We start from the raw sequence: 26,807 nt of genomic DNA on the forward strand, positions 1-26,807 counted from the left end.
CAGTCTCTCGATCTGTCAGCCCCATTCTGCGGGCGTGTGTCGCCACCAGCCAGTGACCAGCATTATTCAAAACTTTGCAAAAAAAACGGTATGTGAGAAGATGATGTGATGATTAATATCCTTTCGATTTTAGCTGACAGAGCATCTGGCGACTCTGAAATCTTTTGCTTTGGACCGTTGATTAGGATAGATTAGGTTAGGTAAACAGGTTTGATGCAAAATCGATGGATCTCACTTGGGCGGATGTACGACCTTTGTATTAAGGCGGTTTATATCAATCTCAGCCACTTCGTTAAGTTCTCCAACGGTGTGTTCTCAAGATAATCGAACCTCAGTTTGGCGAAAGCCGGGTAATGGAGAGAAAGTGGCTAAATGATTCCACCTCGCCTTCCTCCAGACAACTTTGGCGAAGAGCGCCCGACAATATATTTAGCCACACGGATTGAAAACTTATTGGACAGTGTCCTGTCAGAAAACGTACAGTTGCGAGATGGGCACTAGTAGTTCGGAGAGCTTCCTACGGTTCACGCAGGCCCAGTAGGATGTCACAGTTACATGTCCTGTTTATTGCTGACTGGACTCCTTAGGTCCAGCGCAAGAACGCTAGAGGACATCGAACATCCAACTTGCTTTCAATCGAATGAAATTGCGGTAAGGGTTCCCTCCATAGCCAGCACATCTACTTTCCAGTTTCCGGCTATTCTACTGGTATAATTCTAATATGGAAGAAGCTTGAAGCTGTTGTTAATGAGGTTATGCACTCTTTGGCTAATTCTGAGCATACAGTCAGCGAGCCCAAAGTCTCGGCTGTCGGAGTGAAACCACACTTCCCCGAAGAAGGCTGCCAGCAGTACGAACGAGTCCCACAGGTTTTGGGATGTCGATATAATAGCACGTTCATCTTCCCAGGAAGCTGTTCATTTGTCGGAATCGTCGATACTGAACCACTATAGTATACGACTTTCTATTTTCCATTTTCCTTATAAGATATTAAGCATTATTTCGAGTGTCTTTGGTCTGTTCGCACTCTCACCCAAAAAAAACACACAACATTTTAATTAACGAATGAAACATTTGAGTCAACCTTTTTTTAGAGCTTTTCGCTTACTTTAAGAAGCAACAATTCGCCAGCCATGCCCACCTATACATAAACCGTTACAAATTTAACCTCAATTAGAGATAATTCTACAAAACTTCAACTAAGTGCGCTTAGCCAACAGCAGTCAATTGCCATTGGGCTCAAAGCCAAAAGCCGAAAGCTAAATGGATGACCGTGACCAACAAAGGTGCTGAACGTGCAAACATACGTTTGTAGTTGGAAAGCATATTTAGGGAATATTCAATGCATTTTTATACCGAATAGGGGAGAATTTAACAGCTGATAGCTGAGGGCATATGATAGTTGACTTACTTGTGCACGAACGCTATCAGATCGGCCGCACGACCCGAGCCATCGCACACCACCACCGGCACTGGCGGCGTGTCCGTCACGTATTCAAGCACGGCACGTACCGTATTTGTGCCACCCTCGATAACCAGGCAGACGACCGGTGTGCTGGAATGTGTAACTGCAAAGAGAGAGAAAGAGGGAAGAGAGTGAGAGTGAGTCGAAAATAGAGATAAGATATTTAAATTACAGACAATTATTTAAGAATTGCGGCAATATACGCGTATTGGCTACTGAAGAGCTTTAAAAGCTTTAAATATAATTTCCTCCTCCCGTGTAATGCTTTCACAGCCCTTGGCTCGGCTGATAATTTCACGACAATCAGTCCGACAATTTGATCAAGTGGAAATATGCGTGTGAGAGCAACAGATATGCGTTGCGTAAATCCCGTGACTTGCAACAGCGCGCAGACAAGCGTAAAAATACCGTCATTGCACGCATGCAGTCCCACTTTCCGAGCGCAAAGCAGTTAATATCCCGAGCAACTTATTATTCCCGCTGACATATTCAATCCAAATACCGTCATTTCGATTTGCGCGTCTGTTGTTGTTGTTGTTGCATGCGTTTGGCCTTGTTGTTGCGCACTGCTCAGTTGCTCATTGTCACTGCGGCACTTGGCAGCTCTTTGCCGCATGCCACACATCTCATCATTTCGCATCACTTCAGATAGGGCCGCGGAATAGCATGCCGGATGCGTTGAATCCTTCGAGCCTTGACAAATAGCGCGCACGCCACATATGTGCACTTCAGCCATAATGACGAAAATATTTGCATTAACCATTGGTTCCGTTGCGCTTTATTTTGCCAATGATAACTGCGAGGTGACATCGAGGATACACGTGCACTGGAAATTTGTTTAAAGTACGAAGTAGTAAAATAAGTACGAGGAAGAGCCTGGGACAAATATGGGTCCAAACCACTTAAAGCTACTATTTATTCTTTTCGAATCCCATGAACACTTTGATTGGTATAAAAAATACATCGCAAAGGCAAAGTCTACTCAGAACTGTGGATTCCTACTAAGGTCTTGATTAGATTTTTAACGGTATCTCAATATTGGGAATATGATTGAATGGGAATACCTAATAATTTGAAGTCAAATAGATTCAAATTTTATTCTCTAAGTCAGAAAAATTTGGCACAAAGAGCAACCTGAAGAGATTCAAGATCTGCCATTTTATTCAGAAAAAATAACGGTTTGGTTTGTGGGCCGGTCGAATCAATTTGACCATATTTCTTCAAACATGATGCCGGTGAGAAGGCAACTATCAATGGGGACCGTTTTCGTGCCATGATAACCGATTATTGTTGTCTGAAATTGAAGTTCGCGATCTTTGGTTTCAACAAGACGGCGCCACTACTCACAAATCGCATAAGTGAATGGATTCATTGAAAGAAGACTTCGGTTCGCAGATAATTTCACGTTTTGCGCCGGTCGATTGGCCACCAAAATGTTGTGACATCGCACGGTTAGACTTTTTCCTGTGGGGATATTTAAAATCTAAAGTCAATGCGGACAATCCCACTTCGATTCAGGCCTTGTAGCAAATCATCACGCGTGTCATTCGCCGGTTACCAGTCGAAATGCTCACATCAGTCAAATTGAACCTAACAGATGGACCATCTGAGACGTAGCCGCGGCCAACGCTTGAAAGCGATAATCTTCAAAAAAAAGTCGAAAGTCATTGTGTGATGTTCTCAGCCTGCTGGCGTATCTGCCAGTAATAGTAGTCATAAGGGCCTCTGTTTCCTTGTCTGCTTTCTAAGTAATTTAGTGATTGACGCCGCCGAGACTCAGCTAAATGTATATGTTCGTCGGTTAAATATCTCCAAGGAGACAGGCGCATTGAAATTCCCCGACTTTTGAAGTATAATTGTTGATTATGCCTGTTGTAGCTAGTTAATCTGCTTCACAATTACCAGGGATACCATTGGATATGGAATGTTAAATCCCCTAAGAGATTAAAGCAATTTCACTATCTTTGGCGAAACCCTTGGGGAGTTCAGAGATTACAAAGCCGCTTGACTATGAGTATATGTATATGAACATATACCTTGTTGTGAACACACCTTGACAGAACAAGAACGTTTTCTATGATTACTGTGAGCTCGGGTTGGAAGGCTCTGTATTGGTCTGGTAAACGAAAGGCGATTCTGGTATCTAATTTTGCTCAAAAGACAAAACCTACCACCTCCAATTAAAATATATGGTTTGGACGCATCCATATTAGCGCTTATATCTATGCTATCGATTGCATAAGTTTCTATTTCCATATCACTAGAACAATGCAGAAATGCAAGCTCAGAGTGGTACACAACCCCAGCCATCATTCAAGAAATCAAAAAAACTAACCACCGAAGACGGATCCTTTGGTCGTGTTGTCCGAATGCAGCTTTGAAAGATCGAATCAGTACCCGCTGGTGGTAGCTGAGGAAAAGGAAGACCTCCACTCTGTTGGAAAGTTCAGTTGGAGAAGGATGGCTGCACTTTGTATCTCTAATTGGCGCAAATTAAGCTAAAAAGGAACGACTGGCGCTCTACTGTTAACTCGGCTATAATTCACGATGTTTACGCCAGTAAAGAAGTATGTATGGCAGAACAATGTACCTTTAGAGCCCCAGCCATATCGTTTCGAAGAATATTGGACACCTTATTTTTTTCACTGTCTTGAAGTAAATGAGGCGATGGAACAATTTATTACCGAGCACAAGGAATAATAGTACATTCTGCACCGAATTGGTCAGCAAAAAAGCATGAAATATTCAGGCAAGTTAAAGCGCACTTTTCACAAAAAACACACGCTCTCTTAATAAAATAAAATATAAACTGCATCAATCCAGCAACTCAGGCAATCAATGAGGCGAAGCAAATGGATTTTTCTGCTCTTTCAAGAAATGGCATGCGCCAGTGGAGGCTTTCCCATGTGCAGCTATTTATTATGCGGAGCAGCACCTGCTCATATGCGACAAGTTGCTGCACATTTTCCCAAAACAATTTGTGCCTCTGTGTATGCGAGTGTAACCATGTGCGTATTCATGTGTAGCTGTGTGTGTGTGCCTTTTCGTTCCAGCGTTGCATTCGGTAACCACAAGTGACATTTTCATCTACTTCCTGCTTGCCAAGCCAGCCAACCGGTAAACCAACTAGTGTATATACAATAACAACTACAAAAACAATAAAATATTGAATTTCGGTCTGAATAAAATCAGAGCAGAAGAAAAATTGCAGCATTGGCGCAAATACATAGATGAAATCAATTCGAAGGCAAAGCCAACATTAGCCAAGCAAAGAATGCAAGGCGAACACAAACACAACTACATATGACCATGTGTGTGTGTAAACATAAAGAAATACATAAACACATGCTAGCACTTGTGGACCCAAACACTCTCGCGTACACTTGTGGCATAATGCTTGGCGACGCGGGCACAGTGGGCGGCGGGGTGTGCAAAATTGATATGGCTGGTGAATAAAAGTCGCATTGAAAAATGAAACGACGCAGAAAGCACGATAATGGCAAATCAATTTGCTACTCTACGAGTTGAATAAGCCGGCATTGTGGAAGAAAATAAAAAAATCGCTGGAGGACGTAACATTTGCAATCTAATAAGAAACAACAAGGACTACAATGGCTATTTTATTCAACAAAATATGTAAAGAGATTAAGAGCTGTTAGCATCTAAACAAATATTATATTGTAGAAGAATTGATGGTTCTTTAGTTGATCACTAAAACTTAAATGATATTTCTTCTGAAATCATGCATGACGACAGATTTTCATTTGATCAGGCCCGAAAGGAATTTCTTAAACACGTGTACATATAATAGGTTGTCAAAAAAGCCTTGCGGTCTTTTCGCTAGTTGGCGCTGAAAGAGCGTAGTTCTAGTTTTATTCGTCGCATCGGGTCATGCTATACCTTTTTGGAAAGCTCATTTCACGCGCTAACACGTGTTTGATTGATTGTCGTTTCTTTTAAGTCGTTCGTGAGTTACGGCGTCGCAAACATGGAGCAAAATAAAGAGAAAATACGGCATATTTTACAGTGCTTCCTTCGATAAAGGCAAAAATGCATCTCAAGCCGCCAATAAAATTTGTGCAGTTTATGGACCCGATACAGTTTCCATTTCCACCGCGCAACGATGGTTTCAACGTTTTTGTTCTGGTGTAGAGGTGGTCAAAGATGCGCCACGCTCCGGAAGGCCTGCCGTCGAAAATTGCGATAAAATCGCTGAATTGGTCGAAAGAGACCGGCATAGTAGCAGCCGTAGCATCGGTCAAGAGCTGGGCATAAGTCATCAAAAATTCATTTCAATTTCAATAAAAAAAAACAAAAATTCAATAAAAATACCGCAAGACTTCTTTGACAACCCATTATTTAATGAAGTCAGCGAGCGACGAAACGAACAAGCAAGCGGTATGGATCTTACATAGGCTGACATTATCAATCTGAGAGAGAAAAGCTCTCTGGCGGTTACAGCACTTCTATGAGAAAGTTTGTTGGGTGACTGTTAAATATTAATTGAACCACTTTGTTAACATCAATGGCATTCCAAAGGATCGCGTAGATCTGTCACGAAGTTTTACAAATGAAAAGGCAGGAAGTACGCTGTGAACTAGTCTCCTATGGCATATACTTGCATATAGTTGATAGAAAGCTTTCATGGAGCTCCATTATTGAAGAGAGAGTGCCTTATATTGCTAAAGAGGCACTGTAGGGAAAAGAAACTCTCACAAAAATTGGTGTTAGATCACTGTACAGCTGAGGCTACTAGTGGCGCTTTTTTCTGTGTTCGCATACCGACGATATGTGGATGGGAAGTAGTCGCTGGAGAAGAAATGCAGTGAACTTTTTCACCGATGGGTCGAAGCCAGAAGGAAAGGTTGCAACAGAAGTGCTCTGTAAGGAGCTCTCCTTCAAATTCAGATATAGGCTATAGGACCACTGTAGTGTTTTTCAGGCAGAAGTGGATGCTATAAAGTTGGCGGTAGATGTACTGCTACGAAGTGCAGCCACTTTCAGGGAGGTCAGCATACACTGCGACAGCTAAGAGGCAGTGCTGGTGCAGAGTTTATCAACTGTCCATACTAGAATCAAGCTATTTCATGATCAGACTCCTTTGGGTGCCTGGTCACAAGGGAATCGCTGGTAATTGCAACGCTGATGAGCTAGCCATAAGGGTTATCCCTTCCGTGTTGACATCGAAGTGGACAGAGTTGCGTGCTACCACTGAACCAATGGACCTCGCGTGCACTTAGCAGCAAAGTTCATCTTGCCGCAATCCGGACATTGTCGAAAGGGCATTCATATGGTAAGGCTAAAAGTCTGTCGAACGCAATTTATCAAAATTGTATGGGGTAAGGTGGAGACATCCAGGCTTTCTCCACCATTGTTCAGCTTTTGGAAGACTGGGACTGAAATATCAGTCTTACATTCGGCGAACTAAGGTAAATAGTCTAAATGACATTACCGATCTAAACAAATTTGTGATAGGCTCAAAGTGTTTTGTCGTTTTCGAAGGTATTTAAGACATACAATATAGGAGTTTTAGGTACCACAATGGACCGGCGTCTAAATGAGATCCCTGGTAGAATCACCCAGCTTAACCAAACTTAAGTTATTTAATTTTGATTTTTTGTTTGTGTTCCAGGCGAGCAACTTCCCTTAAGTGGCCATAGTTTCGCATTCTGAACATCTGAATAGCTAGAATGTGTGACCGTAAAAAACCATAAACCTTTGTTGCGCCCCCACGACAGTCGGGTCTAAGCAACCGGAACGGACCCGGAATTTATCCGGTTAGGCACTGTCAACTTGGCACCATACCTCAAAACTATTTCAGGAAAGTTCCCTGCCGCTAGAACAACTACAACAACACTAAACACTATAAGCAAACCTCGAGGCGCTATGCGGAGCTTACGTAATCTTTTTATTAGTTTTACAGAAATCTGGCCTAACCGATATTTTAAACTACTGTAACTTAAACAATGCCATTTCAATCTGAATGCTCTGTGGCCCCCTATTTCAACTTATAGACTACTACAAATGTACTTACACGGATGTAGCTTCAAGTTCGATATGAATTTCTCCAATTTTCGTCGCAATATCAACTCGGCGCCATATTTTGCCTGTGTACCGTTATCGACCAGCAGGAAGTAAGCATGACGATTATTCAGCACAGCTAATTTGGACCTAGCGGGAGTGAATAGATAGAGCAAATATAAGAAACATGTCAAAACGTTTCGCTTTACATAACAAAGGAATAAAATAAATATTTAAATTTAATGCAAATCTGGCTGGGTTCAAAGTCAACACGTAAAACAGCAATTTAGTGGCAACACCTGGTGGCCACCCTGGTGTCATAAGCGCTTTTCAACATCCAAATCAAGCAACAGAATAGCGACCACACTCGTGAGGGTTGCCCTGTACACACTTTTACCCTTAAGGCGTGTAGAGGTTTTGAACTCAGCACAAATTTGCATGGTCACAACTGTATATAAATATAATGTTTAAAGCAACAAGGCAATTGACCCCTGTTGCTCTAATGAGCTCCAAAGCACCAATACATACACACACGCACACTTGTGCACTTACCTCGGTGAGCTTATGCTGTGACAGGGCACCTCTCGATTATGCCCCAAAAGTTCATGATTACGCTCCACTATACCCCAGGGTGCAATACCGATGCTGACGACACGCCCACTCCGCTGCTGACCCTCAAGCAACAACGCATCGCCCACCTGCTTCGTAACACCTGCAGATATAGAGTGAGAAAGAGAGTGTGGAATGAGAAGAGAGTGGTGGTAGTGAGAAAATGAATCCTTAAATACACAATACAATAGGAAATCAAATAGATGGATGTGGTAAATTGCTCGAAAGCGATTTAGCTACACAGGCCAAGAGCTTTCAGTTGGATTTAGTGCGTTCAATGTAATGTGTTGGCTCCCACGGGGTAAATAGTGTTTGTAGACACCACTTATGTACAAAGACTATGTAAATGAGATGCTGTACAAACAATTTAAGGCCACTGCCATTGCCGGTATCAGGAATGATTGAGTGAATGAAGGTTGAACGGCTGTCAAATAAATAAATTGCCGACCAACATTAGAGCTGTTCAATGCTGAAGAAGCCTATGGTGGCTAAGTACATATTTGCAAAATGAGGAAAGTTCAATAAGCGAGTGTTTTTTTGTTTTTTTTGGCAGATTTCCGGAACAAAATCGAAATCTCAGAGCTTGAGTGACTTGTAAAGCTTAGTCTTTGTCGCCGAGAGAGGACTTTACTTCTCAATCGCTCAGTTCGAAGTAACACTTGTTGGCAAGAGTTATTCTGCGTTGGATTTCGAGGCTGCCGTTGTTGTTGCTCCGTGTCCTGTTTATGAATACGGCTGTCCATTCTGCTGAAATTGTATCTATCCATACTTCCAAGAGGACAGTTATTAGCTTCATCGGACTATTGGCTTTGCTACAAGCCATTAAAGGCTGTTTATGCAACAGTGCGCTTAAATTAAAAGTCAACTTTCAATAGGAATATACTCAAGTTAAGACCTTGTATTAAAGCGTAGTGAAGTGAAATCCTAGGTTTACTTACTTTTTCAGTAAGTTCACGAGAAATATATTAACTTCTGCAGCAGCTTTAGACTAATAGAGAAGAAAACCACTATTCAAAAATCTAGTCCAAAAGATATATCACAGCGAAATTGTCGGACACAAAATGTCAAGGTTGTAAGAAAAAGGTGAAGTGGAAACATCCCAGCCCTTTCGCCTCCATTTCCCAGGCTTTGCAAGACTGACAACACTTTATCGCTTTGTGAGGGGTTTTATGATCAACGTGATAAGAGTTCTAGATACAACAACAGACCGACGCTATAAGCTGTGCAAGGGTGATCCCAATCGCTTATTGGACCTAACAAAAGTTGTAACCGCTATTTAAGTCTATTGTGGGTTCTATATATATATAAAGCTCTCTAAATATTTGGCAGGATTCCGACGAGCGTATTCTTTAATTTGCTGAGTCCGTCTAAGTAATAATGAGTAAATTTAGGAATCATCGAACGACTTATTGAATTCTTAAAGTTTTAGTGTCATCACTTCACTCATCTTTGATTCATTGAGTTGCTGTGACAGAAATTCTCTCGTCTTTTGGTACGAATTATGGCCGATTGAGCGGCTTTCTCATACTCGCTGTGTTTGACAACATATTTCCTATTAAATTATGCGGTTTATCCGAACTACCGATCATTCGGTTTTCTTTCGGATTCGAGAAAATAAGGTATAACCTTTCTAGCAGCTAAACATTTTAATGTTGATTGTCTATTTTAAAAGCTTGAAGTGATTTACCCAACTTTGTTTCTATTGTACCAGCTCAAGAACCGACGATAAAACACAACAAATGGCATCCCTCATAGATCAGTCAAATCATCAATTCAAGTCAATACTTATTTCAACAATTTAAAAGACCCGAACCAAATCAAAACATAATTTCTGGTTCTCATTTGATTACGGAATATCCACTTAGAGAGAATACCGAATAGTTTTAACGCCCTGCGGCTACTTCTATTTCCACAAACTTAGTGTCTTAGCGAAAGGCTAGTCTTATCCCACCGCACTCGTATAAGTATACAAATAAACGTAGTGCGATAGCAAATGCTAGTTAGAAAATTACAGTCGACAGCAATGAGTCGCTCAATGCCACAAAGTCTTCGAAGCCGATTCGGTGCGGCTGATGTCCGTTGTGAGAAGACAGGCGAGTAAACAACAAATCAACAATTGAAGACAGCGGGTAAATAAATGCGCTGATGCGATATGTGCTAAAGTAAATAAATATGCAGACAAAAATAATACCACTTGAGCTTATCTTGATTAGACCTAATCCGTAAGGCCAAGGCCTATGTAAACAAGTCAAAGTAGTAATGTACGAATTAAAAGAAAAGGCGAGCGAAATGTAATGAAATACTAGAAGAAATCAATTTGGGAGTTTTTGCTGAAATTTTTTCAGCGTTGAATAATAAAACTTATATGTTATGGGTGGAGCAAAGAAATGGCTTTAAATGAAACTCAATATTAAATAATTTAAGGAAACATTAACTAATCGGTTTGGTGAGAATAGGTGAGTCAATGAATTTAAGAATCTATGCATAGAAAATGTCAATCGTGACCGGTGCTCGCATAATACCTGCATCTTCCGTTCATGTATAAAGCCCTAACTATAGGACCGTTATATACAACTTCTAAGTTTTACTCTCGTTTTTAGGATCATAGTTCTATTTAATTATACCGTAATTTCGAAAACTAAAGTTGTATTAGTGTTGGAATTTTTGGTTACCTGTGTTTGTACCGCCTGTAAATATCCATGCTCCCGTCGTTTTCGCCGCTTTCAAAAGACCTTTACGGATTTCCTGAAAAGATATTGAAACATAAAATTACTAGTTTTCAAGCGCCTTCAAAAAGTTCGAAAATCTTTTAAAGTGTACAGACGAAACCCCGAAAAACCCCATCGTGGATTTGCCACTGGTTCACATATAATGGTGTTTAGCGTTAAATACGGAATTTATCTTACAAGAAATTAAATTCGCTTTAAACCCTTTCACTATTGACATGACTTAGCCGACTCGTGACAGGTTCAGGACGTGCATTCACTGTACATATATTTCTCCATTCTGCGATTAATCCTTAACCATTTTCACAGTTCTTAATGTTCTACATCCATCGATATATGAATACATATAGCTTCGAATTAAGCTCGGAGTTCCTTTTTTCTTCTCTTGATAGTTGTCTGTATACACAAAGTCTAACATCTATCTATATATACTCCCCCAAATACCGTTATTCCAAATTTAATTTGTATACAATTAGCTTCCAAGCCAGCAAACTACTCAGTCTTAATGCTAATATATGTATGTATAGTATATTAGACTATATTTAGTGTATATTTCATAGTTACTCTTCGCGGGGATTTAAAATCGGCTCATAATTTGGAGCCATAATTCACTTATGCATAAGGAGGTTAAGCTATATATTGTTCTGTCAACCTAACAGAAAAAAATTAAGGCTCGTTCTCAACAAATGTTCCCTACAAACACATTTGTAATGATCAGTTCATATCGGTACACTAATTTCACCAATTTTCATAATGTCGGAGAAAGTACCGAAAATATTTGTCCTAAGTGAATTCGGTTGATAAAGCTTAAGAGGTTTGTGAGATATGTACATTAAACCTATGAAGGGGCTAGGTCACGCACTCTTTATAACAATTTTCAGCCTGCAGATGCCTGTTACTACTGCAATTCCCTGTGCCAAAGTAGAGTTTTATATTTTGATTAGTTATAACTTTCTTGCTTGATGGCATTTTGTGACCGTGGCAATAGTCAGAATATTCTCACCTGCAACCAAGCTCCGTTGGGCGCTAAGAAACATATGCAGCAAGTTTCATGAAAATAACAGGTTGTCAAAAAAGTCTTGCGGTATTTTTATTGAATTTTCAATTGTTCATAAAATTGGTTACAATAATGCGATTCAAGTCAAATATACGCCGTTTTGTTCGATGACGCGTTCCCAACGAGATGCCAACTTCATAATGCCCCTCTCATAAAAGCTCGCTTCCCTATTGGCAAAAAACTCGGAAAGCCAATTTTCACAGGACTCTCTTGAGGCCAACTTCAGACTACCAAGCGCGTTCGCCATGGACAGAAGCAGGTGGTAATCACTTGGTGCGAGATCCTACTACACGGTGGATGCAAAAGAACATCCCATCCGAGCTTCTGGCGCGTCACAAAAATGTGTGTGGCCTGGCGTTGTCCTGATGGAAGACAATTCGGCCTCTGTTGATCAAAGACGGCCTCTTCTGCATGAGTGCTGCCTTCAAGCGGTCCAGTTGTTGGCAGTACAGGTCCGAATTGAGCGTTTGGCCATAGGGGAGCAGCTCATAGTGGATTATTCCCCGCCAATTCCACCAAACACACAGAAAAACCTTCCTGGCCGTCAATCCAGGCTTGGCCACCGTCTGGGCCGCTTCACCGCTTTTCGACCACGACCGTTTGCGCCTTATGTTATCGTAAGTGACCCACTTTTCATCGCTAGTCACCATACGCTTCAAAAACGGGTCGATTTTGTTGCGATTCAGAAGCGATTCGCATGCGTCGATACTGTTGAAGATGTTTTTTTTGCGTCAATTCGTGTGGCACCCATACATCGAGCTTCTTAGTGACTCCAAGCTTCTTCAAATGGTTTATAGCGGTTTGATGACTCATGCCCAGCTCTTGACCGATGCTACGGCTGCTACTATGCCGGTCTCTTTCGACCAATTCAGCGATTTTATCGCAATTTTCGACGACAGGCCTTCCGGAGCGTAGCGTATCTTCGACCACCTCTACACCAGAACGAAAACGTTGAAACCATCGTTGTGCAGTAGAAATGGAAACTGTATCGGGTGTATTTTTGCCTTTACCGTAGTAGTACTGTAAAATATGCCGTATTTTCTCTTTATTTTGCTCCATGTTTGCGACGCTATAACTCACGAACGACTTAAAAGAAACGACAATGAATCAAACACGTGTTAGCGCATGAAATGAGCTTTCCAAAAAGGTATAACATGACCCGATGCGACGAATGAAACTAGAACTACACGGTTTCAGCGCCAACTAGCGAAAATACCGCAAGACTTTTTGACAACCTATTATATCAATTCTTACTCAAGTTATCGCTTGCACGGTCGGTCGGATAGACAGATAGTCACTAGAAATTCAACTCATCTTTTCATCCTGATCATTTAAATAAAGAGGGTCTACCAACAAGAACGACGTGATAAAAAACTCAAGCGTGGTCAAAATGAAGTCTGAGTTTGTTTTGTTTTTTTTTTTTGTTATGCAGATGATTTTATACCATTTATGATTTGAACAAAATGTCGGCCTAATAGCCACGATGACTCTGTTCGCATTCCTTACCCTGTTAACGCTCCTGGAAAAAAAAATCTAGAGGCCATCTTATTGGAGATCGTCCGCGTTGATTTCACCTAATTCCGGGAAAAAAGTCGGTCATCATAATGTTATAACGCTAGAGAAATAAGGCCCCACAATGCCGCCTCCCACGATTCGCATGATACATTTTTGAGGATTGCGTTTCCTAAACCACACGAGGATTTGCATAACCCTCACCCATAATTGTGTTTGTTGACGAAACCATTATGACATTTCGGATTTCCGATTTTTTTGGTAGATGTAAATTTGCGTGATAGTCTTGCACAATTTCCAAGCACTGCACCAAAGGGAAATGTGACATCATGAAATGGCCGCCATAAGCAGTCAAAAGCACGTCATCCCTATTGGCAGAAGCTGTACACAACTTCATATCTTTATCAATTAGTTTTAGGTGTTACAAATAACTGTTGGGTGAACAAAACTATTATTTTCTCTTGTTTTGTTTTTTACGGTCTGCTTTACGAAAAAAGTAGTTGGAAGCGTGACATGAATTTTTCTATAGGAAAATAAGAGCATGAAAATTGTTAAGGAGGACCTTCCCGTTACAATTAACAGCTGATAATTGGAAAGACATTCTTAGAGGTGTCTAAGAACACTTTTTTTATTGATTAATAATTTTCCATCACTGGCAACGCTTCTCACTTTAAATTTCTTTAGTTCCATACTCATTTCGTGATAAATCTTTTGCTTATTACGTTCCTTAAGCAAAGTTAAGTTTTCAAACAGGTGGCAACCTTAATTTTTTTTTTTTTTGTTTTTAGTCTCATACATTTCTATGAAGTTTTTGCTGACTCAAACTGCTTGATGAAGCAATGTTTAAAATTTAAAATACTTTATATTTTTTTAATTTTTTTTGGAGAAGATGCTGTTTGCTAATTTCCTTCCGCGCAACTTTCTTCAATAAATTAAACTCTTTTATTCTGTTTCGCATCTTTCCTTTGTAGCATACAAATTGTGCTGCATTATCATTGGTAATGATGACGCATGAAGTTGCTTTGCGCTTTGTGTGAACTTTCATTTTAAAACTAAATAAGTTGTAATTGCGTAGAACCGTTAACTTACCTTTTTCAACTTTGGTTGCAGTTCGAAATTCGCTTTGCCACCTTGTACTGTAATCAAAAGTTTCGGCAATTCCAAATTCCATTCTTTGGTAAACAGCTGCACCAGCAATTCCGGGCGTGTATCGAAGGACAGACGCACATACTGACCGACCGAATGCAAAGAAAAAAGAAGAAGAAGAATGAAGCAAAATATTAACAAACAATGTATAAAAATAAACTTTGGATGCTGTGTATGAATTGTAGTTCAGATAAAGAACAAGCCTTTTGAAATTCCCTCGGAAGTTGTCCGAAGAATGCGCACTGGCGAATAGTTTTCTTAAGTAAGAAGATACATATTTGGGAATTGAATTTCTGTAACTCAAACTGCGTAGATCAAAGTGCAATTAAGATAAAATACAAATATAACTTGCTGTTGCTGTACTACTGTTTTTGTGGGCAAACTTCGAAAATCTGCCAATTTCGCAGCTTTCAATCGCCAACAGCATCGGGTGCGCAAGTGTGTAAGTTTAAAGCTGTGTGAAGGGCTCTTAACAGCACTTCGGCAGCTTGCGTATGAGGGTTACACCTGCAGAGCAGCGAATGAGTTCCAAACTAGTGCTGTTTGAGCACATTCAGTGCCACTACTGCTTAGACTTTTCCGGAATTGTGAAAGAAGATCTCATTTGTACTGAGTTATATCGGCTCTTAGTTAATTGTAATAAAGTCAGTCAAGAGACTCCATGCTCCATCCACCTAGCTCCACCGTATTGATAAACTCCAATATACTGCTAGGTGCTAGTGAGGTAATGTGATTTGAAAACATGGATACAATGGCCTTTATCCCGCCTCGAAATAGTTCGGATTTAGACCTTTAAGGTTGCTCGCAAAATTCTCATGCCTTAAGATCTCTTTTGGAAGTAGAAAATTTTCGTAACTTACAATAAAACACATGAGAACTTGTTTTCAGGATCCGTCAGCTCTGGAGTAGCTATCTGCTGTTACCATGTGGGTCGCGTCTATGTAAGCGCAACGTAACCAGATTTACCTACGTCAAAGCATTGTCAATTCGGCAGCACTTCTCAAAATGATAAGGGGTATACTTTCCGCCCTACAACAACAAAATGTAGAAACTTTTGCCTGACAAGTTAAGAGATTTTGCTGCCGTGTACTTAGAACTACTGTGAATTCTGAAAGTAAGTGAAGCGGAGTACTGTGAACTGGCCATTGCATGTAACCAATATAAGCTGACTATAAGAAAAGCTTTAACTGTAAATGTACAATTGGAAAAGTTATTTTAGAGATATTGAGACTTCGGCAAGGTAACAAGTTTTCTGGCAGGTACCCAGAGACAATTTTCCACTTCATTTATATTACAATGCAGATCAAGAATATTAAACAAGTTGGGTATCCTTAGCTTCAGAGTTGCTTCTCGTAAACTAAACTGACCTGAAGTAACAAAGGCGTTACAAATGATACTTTTTTTGAGCTTGATATGTATGTAGTTGTCATAGCAATAAAGTAAGTAAAATATGTACCCTGATCAGGCAGCACTTAGGTACATTCTCAAGGGGGATTCGTCTTCTCACTTTAACTGGCCATCAAGCGGAAGTTCTTTGGCTCCCAGAACTAAGTCTGGTCCTTGGTCTAAGACCAGAAGTCATGAGTTGCTTGAGTCATATGTAAAAGAATTGCTTCTGCCCACTCCCAAGTTCCTCACTTGCGTGAAGTTCTACACATGGCTCCATCCACTTCCCTAAACTATTTTAAACAGAATGATTTATCTTGATACAACGATTATAAGAATAGAAGTCTGTCTAGACTACCGTCAGTGTAATGATGAAAGTTTATAGAAAACTCTTTTAGAGGGCGATTAACCATCAGGTTGTCGTTAAAGACTGGACTGGAGCTGGTGCTGGTTTTAGATTCTAAGCGGCCCATATAATGTAAGTACAGTGGCAATAGTGGCAATCTGCGATTTGTAAGACCTGAGTGATACAATTAGGCCTTTGTTTTACAATATATGGTATATACAATGAAATCAGTAAAGATGTTTTGATCTTTTCGAGTGTAAAATAATGAATAGAAATGTTGTTATGGGGGTAGAGTTTAAGATTGTCAGTATCTGCCGATATGGGTACGAATTTTGTCTAAGAAATATGAAATTTGTGTCAACCAAGGCTAGTATTGTCCTCCATAAGTAACATATCGCCTAATGTAGAGCATACTACTCGGTGGTGGATCAAAAAACAGCTGAGAAAGATAGTGTTTTAGAGAAGATCATGGCTATGATCTCGGTCATTTTGAGGTAATTCGTCAAACAAAATATCAAAACTAGCAAAAGTTTTTATTAAGCTCACATGGGACTAATATAATGTGAGTTTATTGGAAAACTTTCGTATATCTGTTTACCTGATAAATTTATTCAAAGGAATCTCAGGTTTGATCGAGGTTTTGAATTATCACGGGGTGCTCTTAAAAAAATATCAATACGAACATGACGTTCCAACAAGTCGGAGTTTTGCTAAAAATTTGCTGCAATAAAATGAATTTTTTGCGCAAAAATTAAATATTGTGGATGTGGTCGGAATTTTTGAAATCGTTAAAATTTACTGTTGACTTTATTGATACCTTTTCTGATAATAAAAATTTTAAATCTCAGTGGATCACTGACTTGTTCAACAAGCAGACGAACGTTTCATGGATGGTATATGGGTCGCACATGCCGACTATTGTAATTAAAAAGAAATAAATCAATTCTAGTAGAAGTTCGAACAGATCACTGTGTGGGACTATAAAACATCTCCTTCCTCTTCGTGTAGGAAAAGAAACACTGCTGTTGATCGAACAATTTTTGAATTTTTGTCTCTGAAGTTGCATAGAAACAACTTTTTGAATTTATAAACTTCATCAGAAGTACAGGGTGGTCCAGAGACGATATAATAGAGTTATGAGATCTTAGTTGCAGAGCTTTCACAAAGGGTCCCCAAAGGGGGATAGGGGACTAAGGACCTAGGTGCGTCATCAGACATTCACCCTATTCTACCTACCTACCATTTGAACATTGAAAATACCACATACCCAACAGTAAAAGGTAGTATAAGAATACTCCGAAATTCATAGATGATAATTTGAGGATAGGCTCTAAGCCCCCTAAACTCAAACGCCAAAAAGGTCTTCTAAGCTAAGTTACTGACGATCTCACGATGTTGGATCATCGCATAACCCAATATTTTCAAGTAAATATATATTACTTAAATTAGGACCGTTAGGAGACTATCTTTTCGCAGTTCATATTAGATGATGCATATTTTGGAAAACAGGATATCTAACGACATCGAAAGACCTTGAAAAACAGAAAAAAGAGCTGTAGCTGCGATTAAACAGTACTCTTTCCAACTGAATTTATAACATATTTACAGAAATTATTGTAAAATTTAGTTATTTACTTTTATACAACAACGTTTTGAGAATTTCGCAGCATGGTTGCTTTTTGCTTTATGTGTCTCGAACATCTGTTCGTTGTCCGAGGGTTAATGTACTGGGGTTTTCAATAAGGATGGTATGATTTCTAAGTGTCGTTTCAGCCTTTCTTAATATGTCATGATCCATAATTTTTTTCGTTGTATTCAGTAATGTTTATAATTTCAACGTGGAAAGATATATATGTACAAGAACAATTTTTACAAATTATTAAATGTTATTATCAAAACCTGTACTCGATATACGTCGAATTGTTCAAAATATCGATCAGACCAAGAACCGCTCGAAGGAATGAAAATATTGTTGGCGTTCAGGCAAGTGTTACTGAAGATCGATTCCAAGACGTTTTCAAGAATTGGGACAGTCTCAAGTCAGAACCTGGCGGATTTTCAGAAAAAAATTAGGCATGCATTCGTATAAATTGTTCTCAGTCAAGAGCTGAAGACATTGGACTACCGTCAACGTCGTGAAATTGCTGATTTTGCTTTGGAACAACTTGAAAACGATAACGATTTTTTCCAGCTTCTCCGATGAGGCTCACTTTCATCTAAGTGATGCTCTAAATGAATAAAACTGTTAATTTCGGTGCGAAGAAACTCCACAAATTATTCATGAACAACCGTTATATTCACCTTAAGTGACAGTTTGGTGCGGTTTTCGGTTTGATGGAATCAGCGTTCCGTACTTCTTTCGAAATGAAGCTGTTGACAGCGTTACTGTCCATGGAGAGCGGCATAACGGTTTCAATTAACCTTTTTGGTCGCAATTAGAAGAAGTTGCTCTTGACAACATCTGGTTCCAACAAGACGAAGCTACGTGCATCACAGCACGTGCAACAAACGAATTATTGCAAGAAAAGTTCGGAGATTCGATTATTTTAAGAAATTGTGACATTTAGTGGTTTCCAAGAAGTTTTTAATTTAACACCATTAAACTACTTCTTGTGAAGGTTATTTGATGTCATTGCTCTGTAGCAATAAACCAGACTCTCTCCAAGCTTTAGAAGTCAATACTGAAAGTTGTATTTATGTCATATGACTTGAGTTAGTGGAAAAAATACTCAAAAATCGGGTTCATCGAATTCTTTCTTGCGAAAGAAATCAGGGCGGCCATTTGAATGATATTATATTCAGAATTTAACTTATCAATAGTACTTCACACTAAAACAAAAAACATTTGAATTTCCTTAACAATTAGTGTGTGATGATATCATATCCCTCTTATTGGATAACCCCATATTTTCAAAGTTTCCTTTGCACACAGACTGAAGCATACAAATATATGAAGTACGTAGCACGGTGGCAATATTGATATTTCCTACAACAACATCAACTACGTGTACGTGTACGTGTATGTACCTCCATATGTGCAGAGAGCACAACTATTGCAGCGATATCAATTTAACTTCGAGGTTATGTGTTGTAACGATGAATATATTTGTATATATAAATACTATAAATTCAACTGTATCAATAAATCTATATTTATTGTTGTTATTACCTGTGCTTTGGTCGGATGTGCACCGCCTTGAAATTCAATTGTACCGTATGCATCGGTGGGTTGTGCTCTGGTGTGCTTCTGTGGCAGCCAACTGTCACCGGGCGAACCACTTTCGATGCCCGGTATCGTTTGATGGGTTTGACGTGACTGACCGCAACAACATCTGCAACAAAAACAAGAAGAAACGGACGACCAAGGGTAAATAAAGTTATGAATAGTTTTATGAGAAAAAGTATAATAAAAAAGTTCTGGCGGGAAGTTAAGCAAAAGCTCAAATCACACATATACACACATAGAGAACTGAAAATGAGCAAAGTTTCAAGTTAAATAAGAATCGGCAAATTTTATGAAATTTGTGAGCCTTGCAATATTGAATTCAGGCAATATCTGCGTTGTGCGGTGAAGACACAGCCATTTCGCAACACATAAAGTTTACAGTTATGTCGAAACGGAAATTAAAATCAATAAAGTGCGGAGTATCATAAAGAGCAGACAGATTGAAAAGTTTTAGGCTCAAGTCACTAAGGAGTTCTACTCTCACACACAAATGAGTATTAAAAGACAGCAATGAAGTATTTGGCATTGAAACTTCATGGAAATGGCCTCAGGCTTAACATTTAAGGACGCAGCACTGGATATAAAATTTAAAGCAACAGAAAATGGGAAAATGTGGAAAATTATGCTTGGTTAAACTCAGGCCTAAATGCCAATGACGAGTTAGAAATACATTAAAGCAAAAAAGCACCCGGAAATTGCAATTAAATTCATGGGAGAAATGATATTTAAAAGAAAATGTATTTTGCTAAGTTGGTAGGACTATCCCTCATTACTATGCCAAATATGAGCGTGATAAGTCAACCAGTTTGTTTAAAGCTGCCAAAGTCGGTACATCTCAGTAGGGCGTTGTGATTTTTACAATGGAAATATCAAACAAAGAATTTCACTCAACCACAAGCCTGCAAGTGGTACAAAGCCTCGCTCTGGACGGCCTCCGACCTCTTCAAGGCAACTGTTAGAGAGACGGGAAGAAAGCTCGATATCTCTCGCGAGTCCCTTCGAATGATTTTGGTGAATATTTTGGGCATGAAACGCGTTCTAACTCGACTTGTGCGGTTAAAATTGATTTTTTTTTTTTCAAAAAGAGTCCCGTACGCAAGACTCTTTGAACTTGCTCGATTCTGCGATCAAGGATTGATCGAATATTGGAAAGGAACAGGGTTGCCATGGTATTCAGCAAAGGATTGTCAGTTAAGCATCTTAAAACAAACTATCGGGTAGTTCTTTGCAGGCAAAAAAAACAGCTTAAAAATAACAAGGAAGGAAGCGCTAAGTTCGCGTGCAACCGAATATTTTATACTCTTGCAACTTGCGGGATAGACAGGGGAATACCTTAAGGAGTAAATCGTCAACCAGAAGATCGAAATCCAAGCAATTTTATAAATACATATACTCTATATATAGTAACTCATACACTGACCGACAATTTCGGCATAATGTTTGTTAAAAACACGACAACCAATAGTATCGACCCGATTTTATATATTAACTATTATCATGTCACATACTAAAAAAATGTTCCCTGGGTTTTATTAAGGTAGCTCACATACTACCTACATTAAAGTCAGCCGGATTTTTCGCACTGTAATTTTCATTGAGATAACTCAAATATTGATCTTAACCTACATACATATATATCCGGTATAAAGTCACCTGGAAGTTCGAAAATCTTATATTAAAACAAAAAAAAAACGTTAACTTCGGCTGCACCGAAGCTAATATACCCTCCACAGGTGTAACTATGTGTCCAGTCTGTATGGAAGCTATATGCTATAGCAATCCGATCTGAACAATTTTTTCGGAGATTATGTTGTTACCTTAAGCAGTAATCCATGTCAAATTTCGTGAAGATACCACGAAAGTTTTCCATACAAGCCCTTCGGTTTGTATGGCAGCTATATGCTATAGTGAGCCGATCTGAACAATTTCTTTCGATATTACATTATTTCTAGATATAAACAATAACTCATACCAAATTTCGTTGAGATGTATTGTCAAATGAGAAAGTTTCCCATGCAAGCATTTGATTCCGATCATTCAGTTTGTATGACAGCTATGTACATATATGGTTAGTTAACCGATCTGAACAATTTCTTCGGAAATTACATTGTTGCTTTAGAAAATAATGCATACCAAATTTCGCGAATAGATCTTGTCAAATACAAGAACTTGATTCCGATCGTTCAGTTTGTATGGCAGCTATATGTTATAGTGGTCCGATATACTTATGCCCTTCCGACAATTGAGCAGCTTCTTGAAGAGAAAATGACGTTACAAAATTTCAAAACGATATCTTAAAAACTCAGGGACTAGTTCGTATATATACAGACGGACGGGCGGACGGACGGACGGACAGACGGACATGGCTAAATCGACTCAGCCCAACATACTGATCATTTAAATACAATATATACTTTATAGAGTCTCCGACGCTTCCTTCTGGGTGTTACAAACTTCGTGACAAACTTAATATACCCTGTTCAGGGTATAAATATTTGGGGCTCAATGAAGACCCGATTCATTCATCATTTTTGATACACAGAGGAAAAGATTCTCTCTGAATTTCAATTATATATCTTACACATTAAATGATATATATCTCGCACATTGAGCGATATTTTCGGTCAAATGTCAATGATAGATACTGGGGTTCGCATATTCGGTACCTAGGTTCTTGAACAACTTTGGTTGAATTTGCCCACTTTTTGATCAAAAGGTGCAATTCTTTGAGGAAATTATTACTTCATAACTTCATACCGTTATATTAACTACTTCTTGATTTGTGTACTGGAAAGTGAAAGAATCAAATGGAATTTGAAATTGTGTTTTATGGGAAGTAGTAGGTCTGGTTGTAGTCCGATTTTGCCTACCTCCACACTGTAACATATAATTGATACGTACCAAATTTAGTAGAAATCGGATGGTCGGCTCCCGAGATATGGGATTTCACCAAAAATTGGGCGGCGTCACGCCCATTGTCTAATTTTCACACCGGCTCTCATAAAGCCTTCGCATACCATTCCACTGTTGATAGAAGTTCTTATAAGAAATGTACTCAGCAAATGTGGTTGTTGTAGCTTTATTGGGTTAGGAGATATGTATACTAAACCTTTTGGAGGGCGTGGTTACACCCACTTTTTCAAAATTTTTTACTCACACTACTACCACTGCGATGCCCTGTGCCAAATTGCAATTTTATATCTTAATTAGGTGCTTAGTTATGGCACTTTATATGATTTCGGTTAATGACGATTTGAGGGCATGGCAGCGGTCTGATTACGCCCATCTACGAACCCGAAATTTTTTTGTACCAAGGAACCCACATTCATCAAGATATCTCAATTTTTACTCAAGTTACAGCTTGCACGGGCGGACGGACGGACGACAGACAGACACTCGAATTTCAACACGTCGCGTCATTCTGATCATTTATATATATGTACATATATATATATTAATCTATATCTATTTCGATTAGTTTTAGGTGATACGTACTTCCGCTAAATGAACAAAACTATTATACTCTGTTGCCTCATATTGCAAGAGTATAAAAAGAGTCCAAGTCTTGTCACACGGCAGGCACTTGGCTGTAAATCAAACGAAAATTGTACGAAAACTAGTTCCGACCATTAAAGCTTTGAGGTGATCTCAGAAAGTGAGTTAAGTGAGCTCAATACATAAAGCAATACCAATTTTATACTATTTGAAGTATTAAGGGGTTACATGGGTTACATCGGGTCAAAAACAGCATTTTTTCAACATTTTTTTCTCATATAATAAACCAAATACTTTATTAGAATTTTTTATTGTTAGAAGCATACATTATTAACAAAGAAATTCTGAAATTTTTAGAAAAAATTCTTTAAACTCGACCATTGCGACGCGAAGAAAAAAACTGAAAATTGGATATTTGGCAGACACTTTTACAAAACATTGAAAATTTCAGTCTAAAAATTGAAGTGCACAAGTTCTCAAGGCTTTACTTCGAAACTTTTACTCGGCCTTAACCTTGACTCTATATAAATACATAGAATGATCTAAAATTAAGTGCAGAATTCATTCCTATCGGATAGAAGGTATCTTTTAAGCGCCGAATAAGACTAAAAATATCGGAGTGAGTAGACGTTACAAAATTTGCTGGAGAGACAATGTTTCCCGAAAAAATTCTCATGATAAAGAACCTTGTGATCATTTTGAGACGAAAGCGAATAGAAAAGTAAAAAACAAATAATGGTCAGGGCTAGATATTGGAGTTAATAGCACCTGCCGGAAAAATTCGAGAAATGTAGGGATGAAGTAAATCAAAGCTTCAAACTAATGTATTGGATTGGCGCAAGTATTCAGGGCTCTGACTATGACCAACATGATAAAAGAAGCGAATACAAAGAAATTATTTGAAGAATTCATCGTTATTGAAACTTTTTACTACAATTCTTCATCTTACCAGACTTTTGAAGAACGTGCTAATCGAATATTTTAGCTCCACTTCACCAGACTCGAAACACCTTTCTAAATTAAGAGGGAAATTCAATCTGTTTAAGAATTATGTGGATCTAAATGTCCTTAAATGCAACAATTCAAATCGAAAGTTCTCTTACAAGTAATTTTGTTTGTTAATTTCGCAACGACCAATCAAGGCACAACTAATTCTCCTTTACAGTTAAATTTCTTATTTGGTTCACATGGTTTTGTACAAATTACCACCAACAAATACTGAATTATTAAAAAAATCGCATGCGAAAAGAGTGAATATTCAGTGGTTTACCGTTTTCGCACTTCGAGTTGTGCGAAAGTGCAAATGTTTTTGCTTTACTTCGATGTTGTTGGTGTACGCGAATGCACAGGTGTGTGCTTTGGATGAAACAATGCCAACTTACCGCCAGTGTTGATGCTTTAATTTGCGGTCGCAATTCACTGTTATTGTCTTTATTGTCTCCGTTTTTGTCGTTTTCTTGGTTACGTGGCGTCTGCGGCATGTCACTAAACATTTATTCATATTTCTCTTTTATTGACTTTTGCGTAATTACACAATCTGGAGGTACAGTAGCGCTCATATAAATAAGATTTAACACTTGGTTTCCTGTAAGAAGAACCTCTCCCCTTATTCCGAAGCTAATCTGTGGATGAGGTGAAACACCAAGAAGCCTTCATGGAGGCCAAATATTGAGAAGTGGGCAAAGAAGGTATCGGTTGCCTTATACGGTCTCCCTAATGCTATACGGAAGAGGTGCGTACTCTCATTACAGATGGTCTTTTGTCTCTAGGTATGAGATTCTATGGTGTATTCGTCTGTTGGAGAACGCTCGATGAGGCTACACTCATTAAGAAGTTTGAATGTGTCCAAAGAGAAGCTCTCATCGGCATTTGCAGTGCACTTCTTCCAGCGTGGTCAGCATTCACTCAGATAGCAGAGCGGTAAAAGTAGCGCTGAGTTCGCTAACTGTGCGCTTGAAGTTATTCTAGGAGTGTCTAAACTCACTAGATATATCATCCAGCTACTTCCTTATCAAACCTATTTAGGTGTCTGGTCGTAGAAAAATCACTGGAAACTGTATAGACGATGATAACGAGCAAGAGTAAAGGATGCTCCATCCCATTCTCATCAAGCTGGGAATGAGTTGGATCCCCGCTGTCTTCTTGCATTTTAGCACAGGACCTACATACCACACGTGTGCTTAGCAGGTATTGGCCAATGATCTAGTAGAACATGGGAAATCTACTGAACTACTTGCACTTAGCAAAGTTCATCTTCTTACAGTACATTGTCTATTAAGTATTCTTGCTGTAATGCTATAAATGCAGTTTGACGCAAATTATCAAAGTTGTATGAAAGATTGTATGATGGAAACATCAGGTAATTTTTTCCTTCATTCTTTAGCTTTCCCGAACTGGCATTAAGCGCCTCAACAAACTTGCGATCGACTCAAAGCGCTTCGTCGATTTATAAGGTATTTGATCTTTTATTTAAGAATTATAGATACTACAACGGACCAGCTACAAGCTGTCCAAGTGAGAAGTAGGATCGACTTTTTAACCTAACCTAACTCTCTTATATAAAAAAATATATAAACAATTTGACAGAGTCTGAAGCTAGAAATTATTTACTTTTTTTGCAAATACAATTAATATTATATCAATTTGAAAATATGTTCAAGAATCTTATTAAACCGTCTTATTTCTCCAAATTTAAACGGACGATTTATTACCAGTAATTTTATGTTTCTGCTTCGATAGGTGGCAATCTTTTTCCTAGTTTTTGCAATTTGCAGACTTTCAAAAAGCAGATTTCTTTCTTAACGTCTAGCTCATATTTTACAACACCTCATTTAGCTTAAGCGTTTTCGAAAACAGGCAACTCCACCAAAATAGAAACTTTTTTCGAGCAGGCTTTCTGAATGTCAGCATTTACTTATTAAATGGCAAATCTTGCAGTTCCACTCGATGACAATATCGAAAAATTACTTGATCCTTGGACAACATCACAAGATGAACCGTTTTATTGTAATAGTATTTGAGCTTTGCCAAAAAAAATGGGAAAAGTTTTGACTAGTGATGGGCAATACTTTGAAATAAATTCATTTGTAAACATTTCTTTGCAATAAAATTGATTTAAAAAACAGAGAGAACATACATAGTTGCGCACCTAATATAATTTTTCCCTGGTGCCTTGCTTTGGGAATTTCCTGCAGTCTTCTCGATCTCGATATCGATAGTAAGCCCACAGAGTCTGTTCGCGTCAACCGCAGGCATCCTTATGGATGACTACTCCTCCCTAGTAAGTAAACTTCATCTGGTATCGCAAAGGACCAAAACTGGTCTATGAGTGGCTTATTGGCCTACCAGGTTAACCTAACCTAACCTAACCTAATATGATATTTTCAGATTTTCAGCTTTTTAAGATAGCGACATTGTATCATTGTTTACTTTTTCAGATTACCAAATTTACCCTCTCTAATTCAAGAACGCATAACTCAATGAAAAAAATGTGCTTTCATTTTACCAATTTTGTATACTTTTCAGACATAAATAAAAAAATGGATATTGAAAATATTAAACGCTTTTTGCATTTATTGCTAAAAAACACTCGAAGATCGGGCCTATAGACTAAAATACCTAAATAGGGATAAGGAAAATGATTACATGTTAGGCAACCTAATATAATATACATATTTATATCTACAGGGTCCGGCACTCGAAGCGTTACCAACTTTAGACCGTTCGCGCAGCTGTCGCTCTGGAATCAGCTGTTTATAAAATTGCTGAATGGCAGTTCGGAGTATTGTTCACAAGTGTACGAAAGCGTTTTGCCAAAA

The 26,807-nt window shown here is 38.8% G+C and overlaps 1 protein-coding gene across 8 annotated transcripts in view; it reads right to left on the bottom strand.

Moving 5' to 3' along the window:
• Window positions 1–26,807, bottom strand: part of LOC120773133 (transient receptor potential cation channel trpm) — a 292,034-nt gene that overhangs the window by 83,985 nt on the left and 181,242 nt on the right. For all 8 annotated transcript variants that reach the window (XM_040102134.1, XM_040102135.1, XM_040102132.1 and 5 more), the window contains 6 exons: window positions 19,438–19,600; window positions 14,480–14,620; window positions 10,768–10,840; window positions 8,039–8,198; window positions 7,500–7,636; window positions 1,412–1,568 (listed from right to left, as the gene is read on the bottom strand). In XM_040102134.1, the coding sequence (XP_039958068.1) occupies window positions 1,412–1,568; window positions 7,500–7,636; window positions 8,039–8,198; window positions 10,768–10,840; window positions 14,480–14,620; window positions 19,438–19,600 (831 nt within the window). The remainder of the gene's footprint in view (window positions 1–1,411; window positions 1,569–7,499; window positions 7,637–8,038; window positions 8,199–10,767; window positions 10,841–14,479; window positions 14,621–19,437; window positions 19,601–26,807) is intronic.

Source organism: Bactrocera tryoni, chromosome 3 (assembly GCF_016617805.1).
Source record: "Bactrocera tryoni isolate S06 chromosome 3, CSIRO_BtryS06_freeze2, whole genome shotgun sequence".
Classification (NCBI taxonomy): Eukaryota; Metazoa; Arthropoda; class Insecta; order Diptera; family Tephritidae; genus Bactrocera; species Bactrocera tryoni.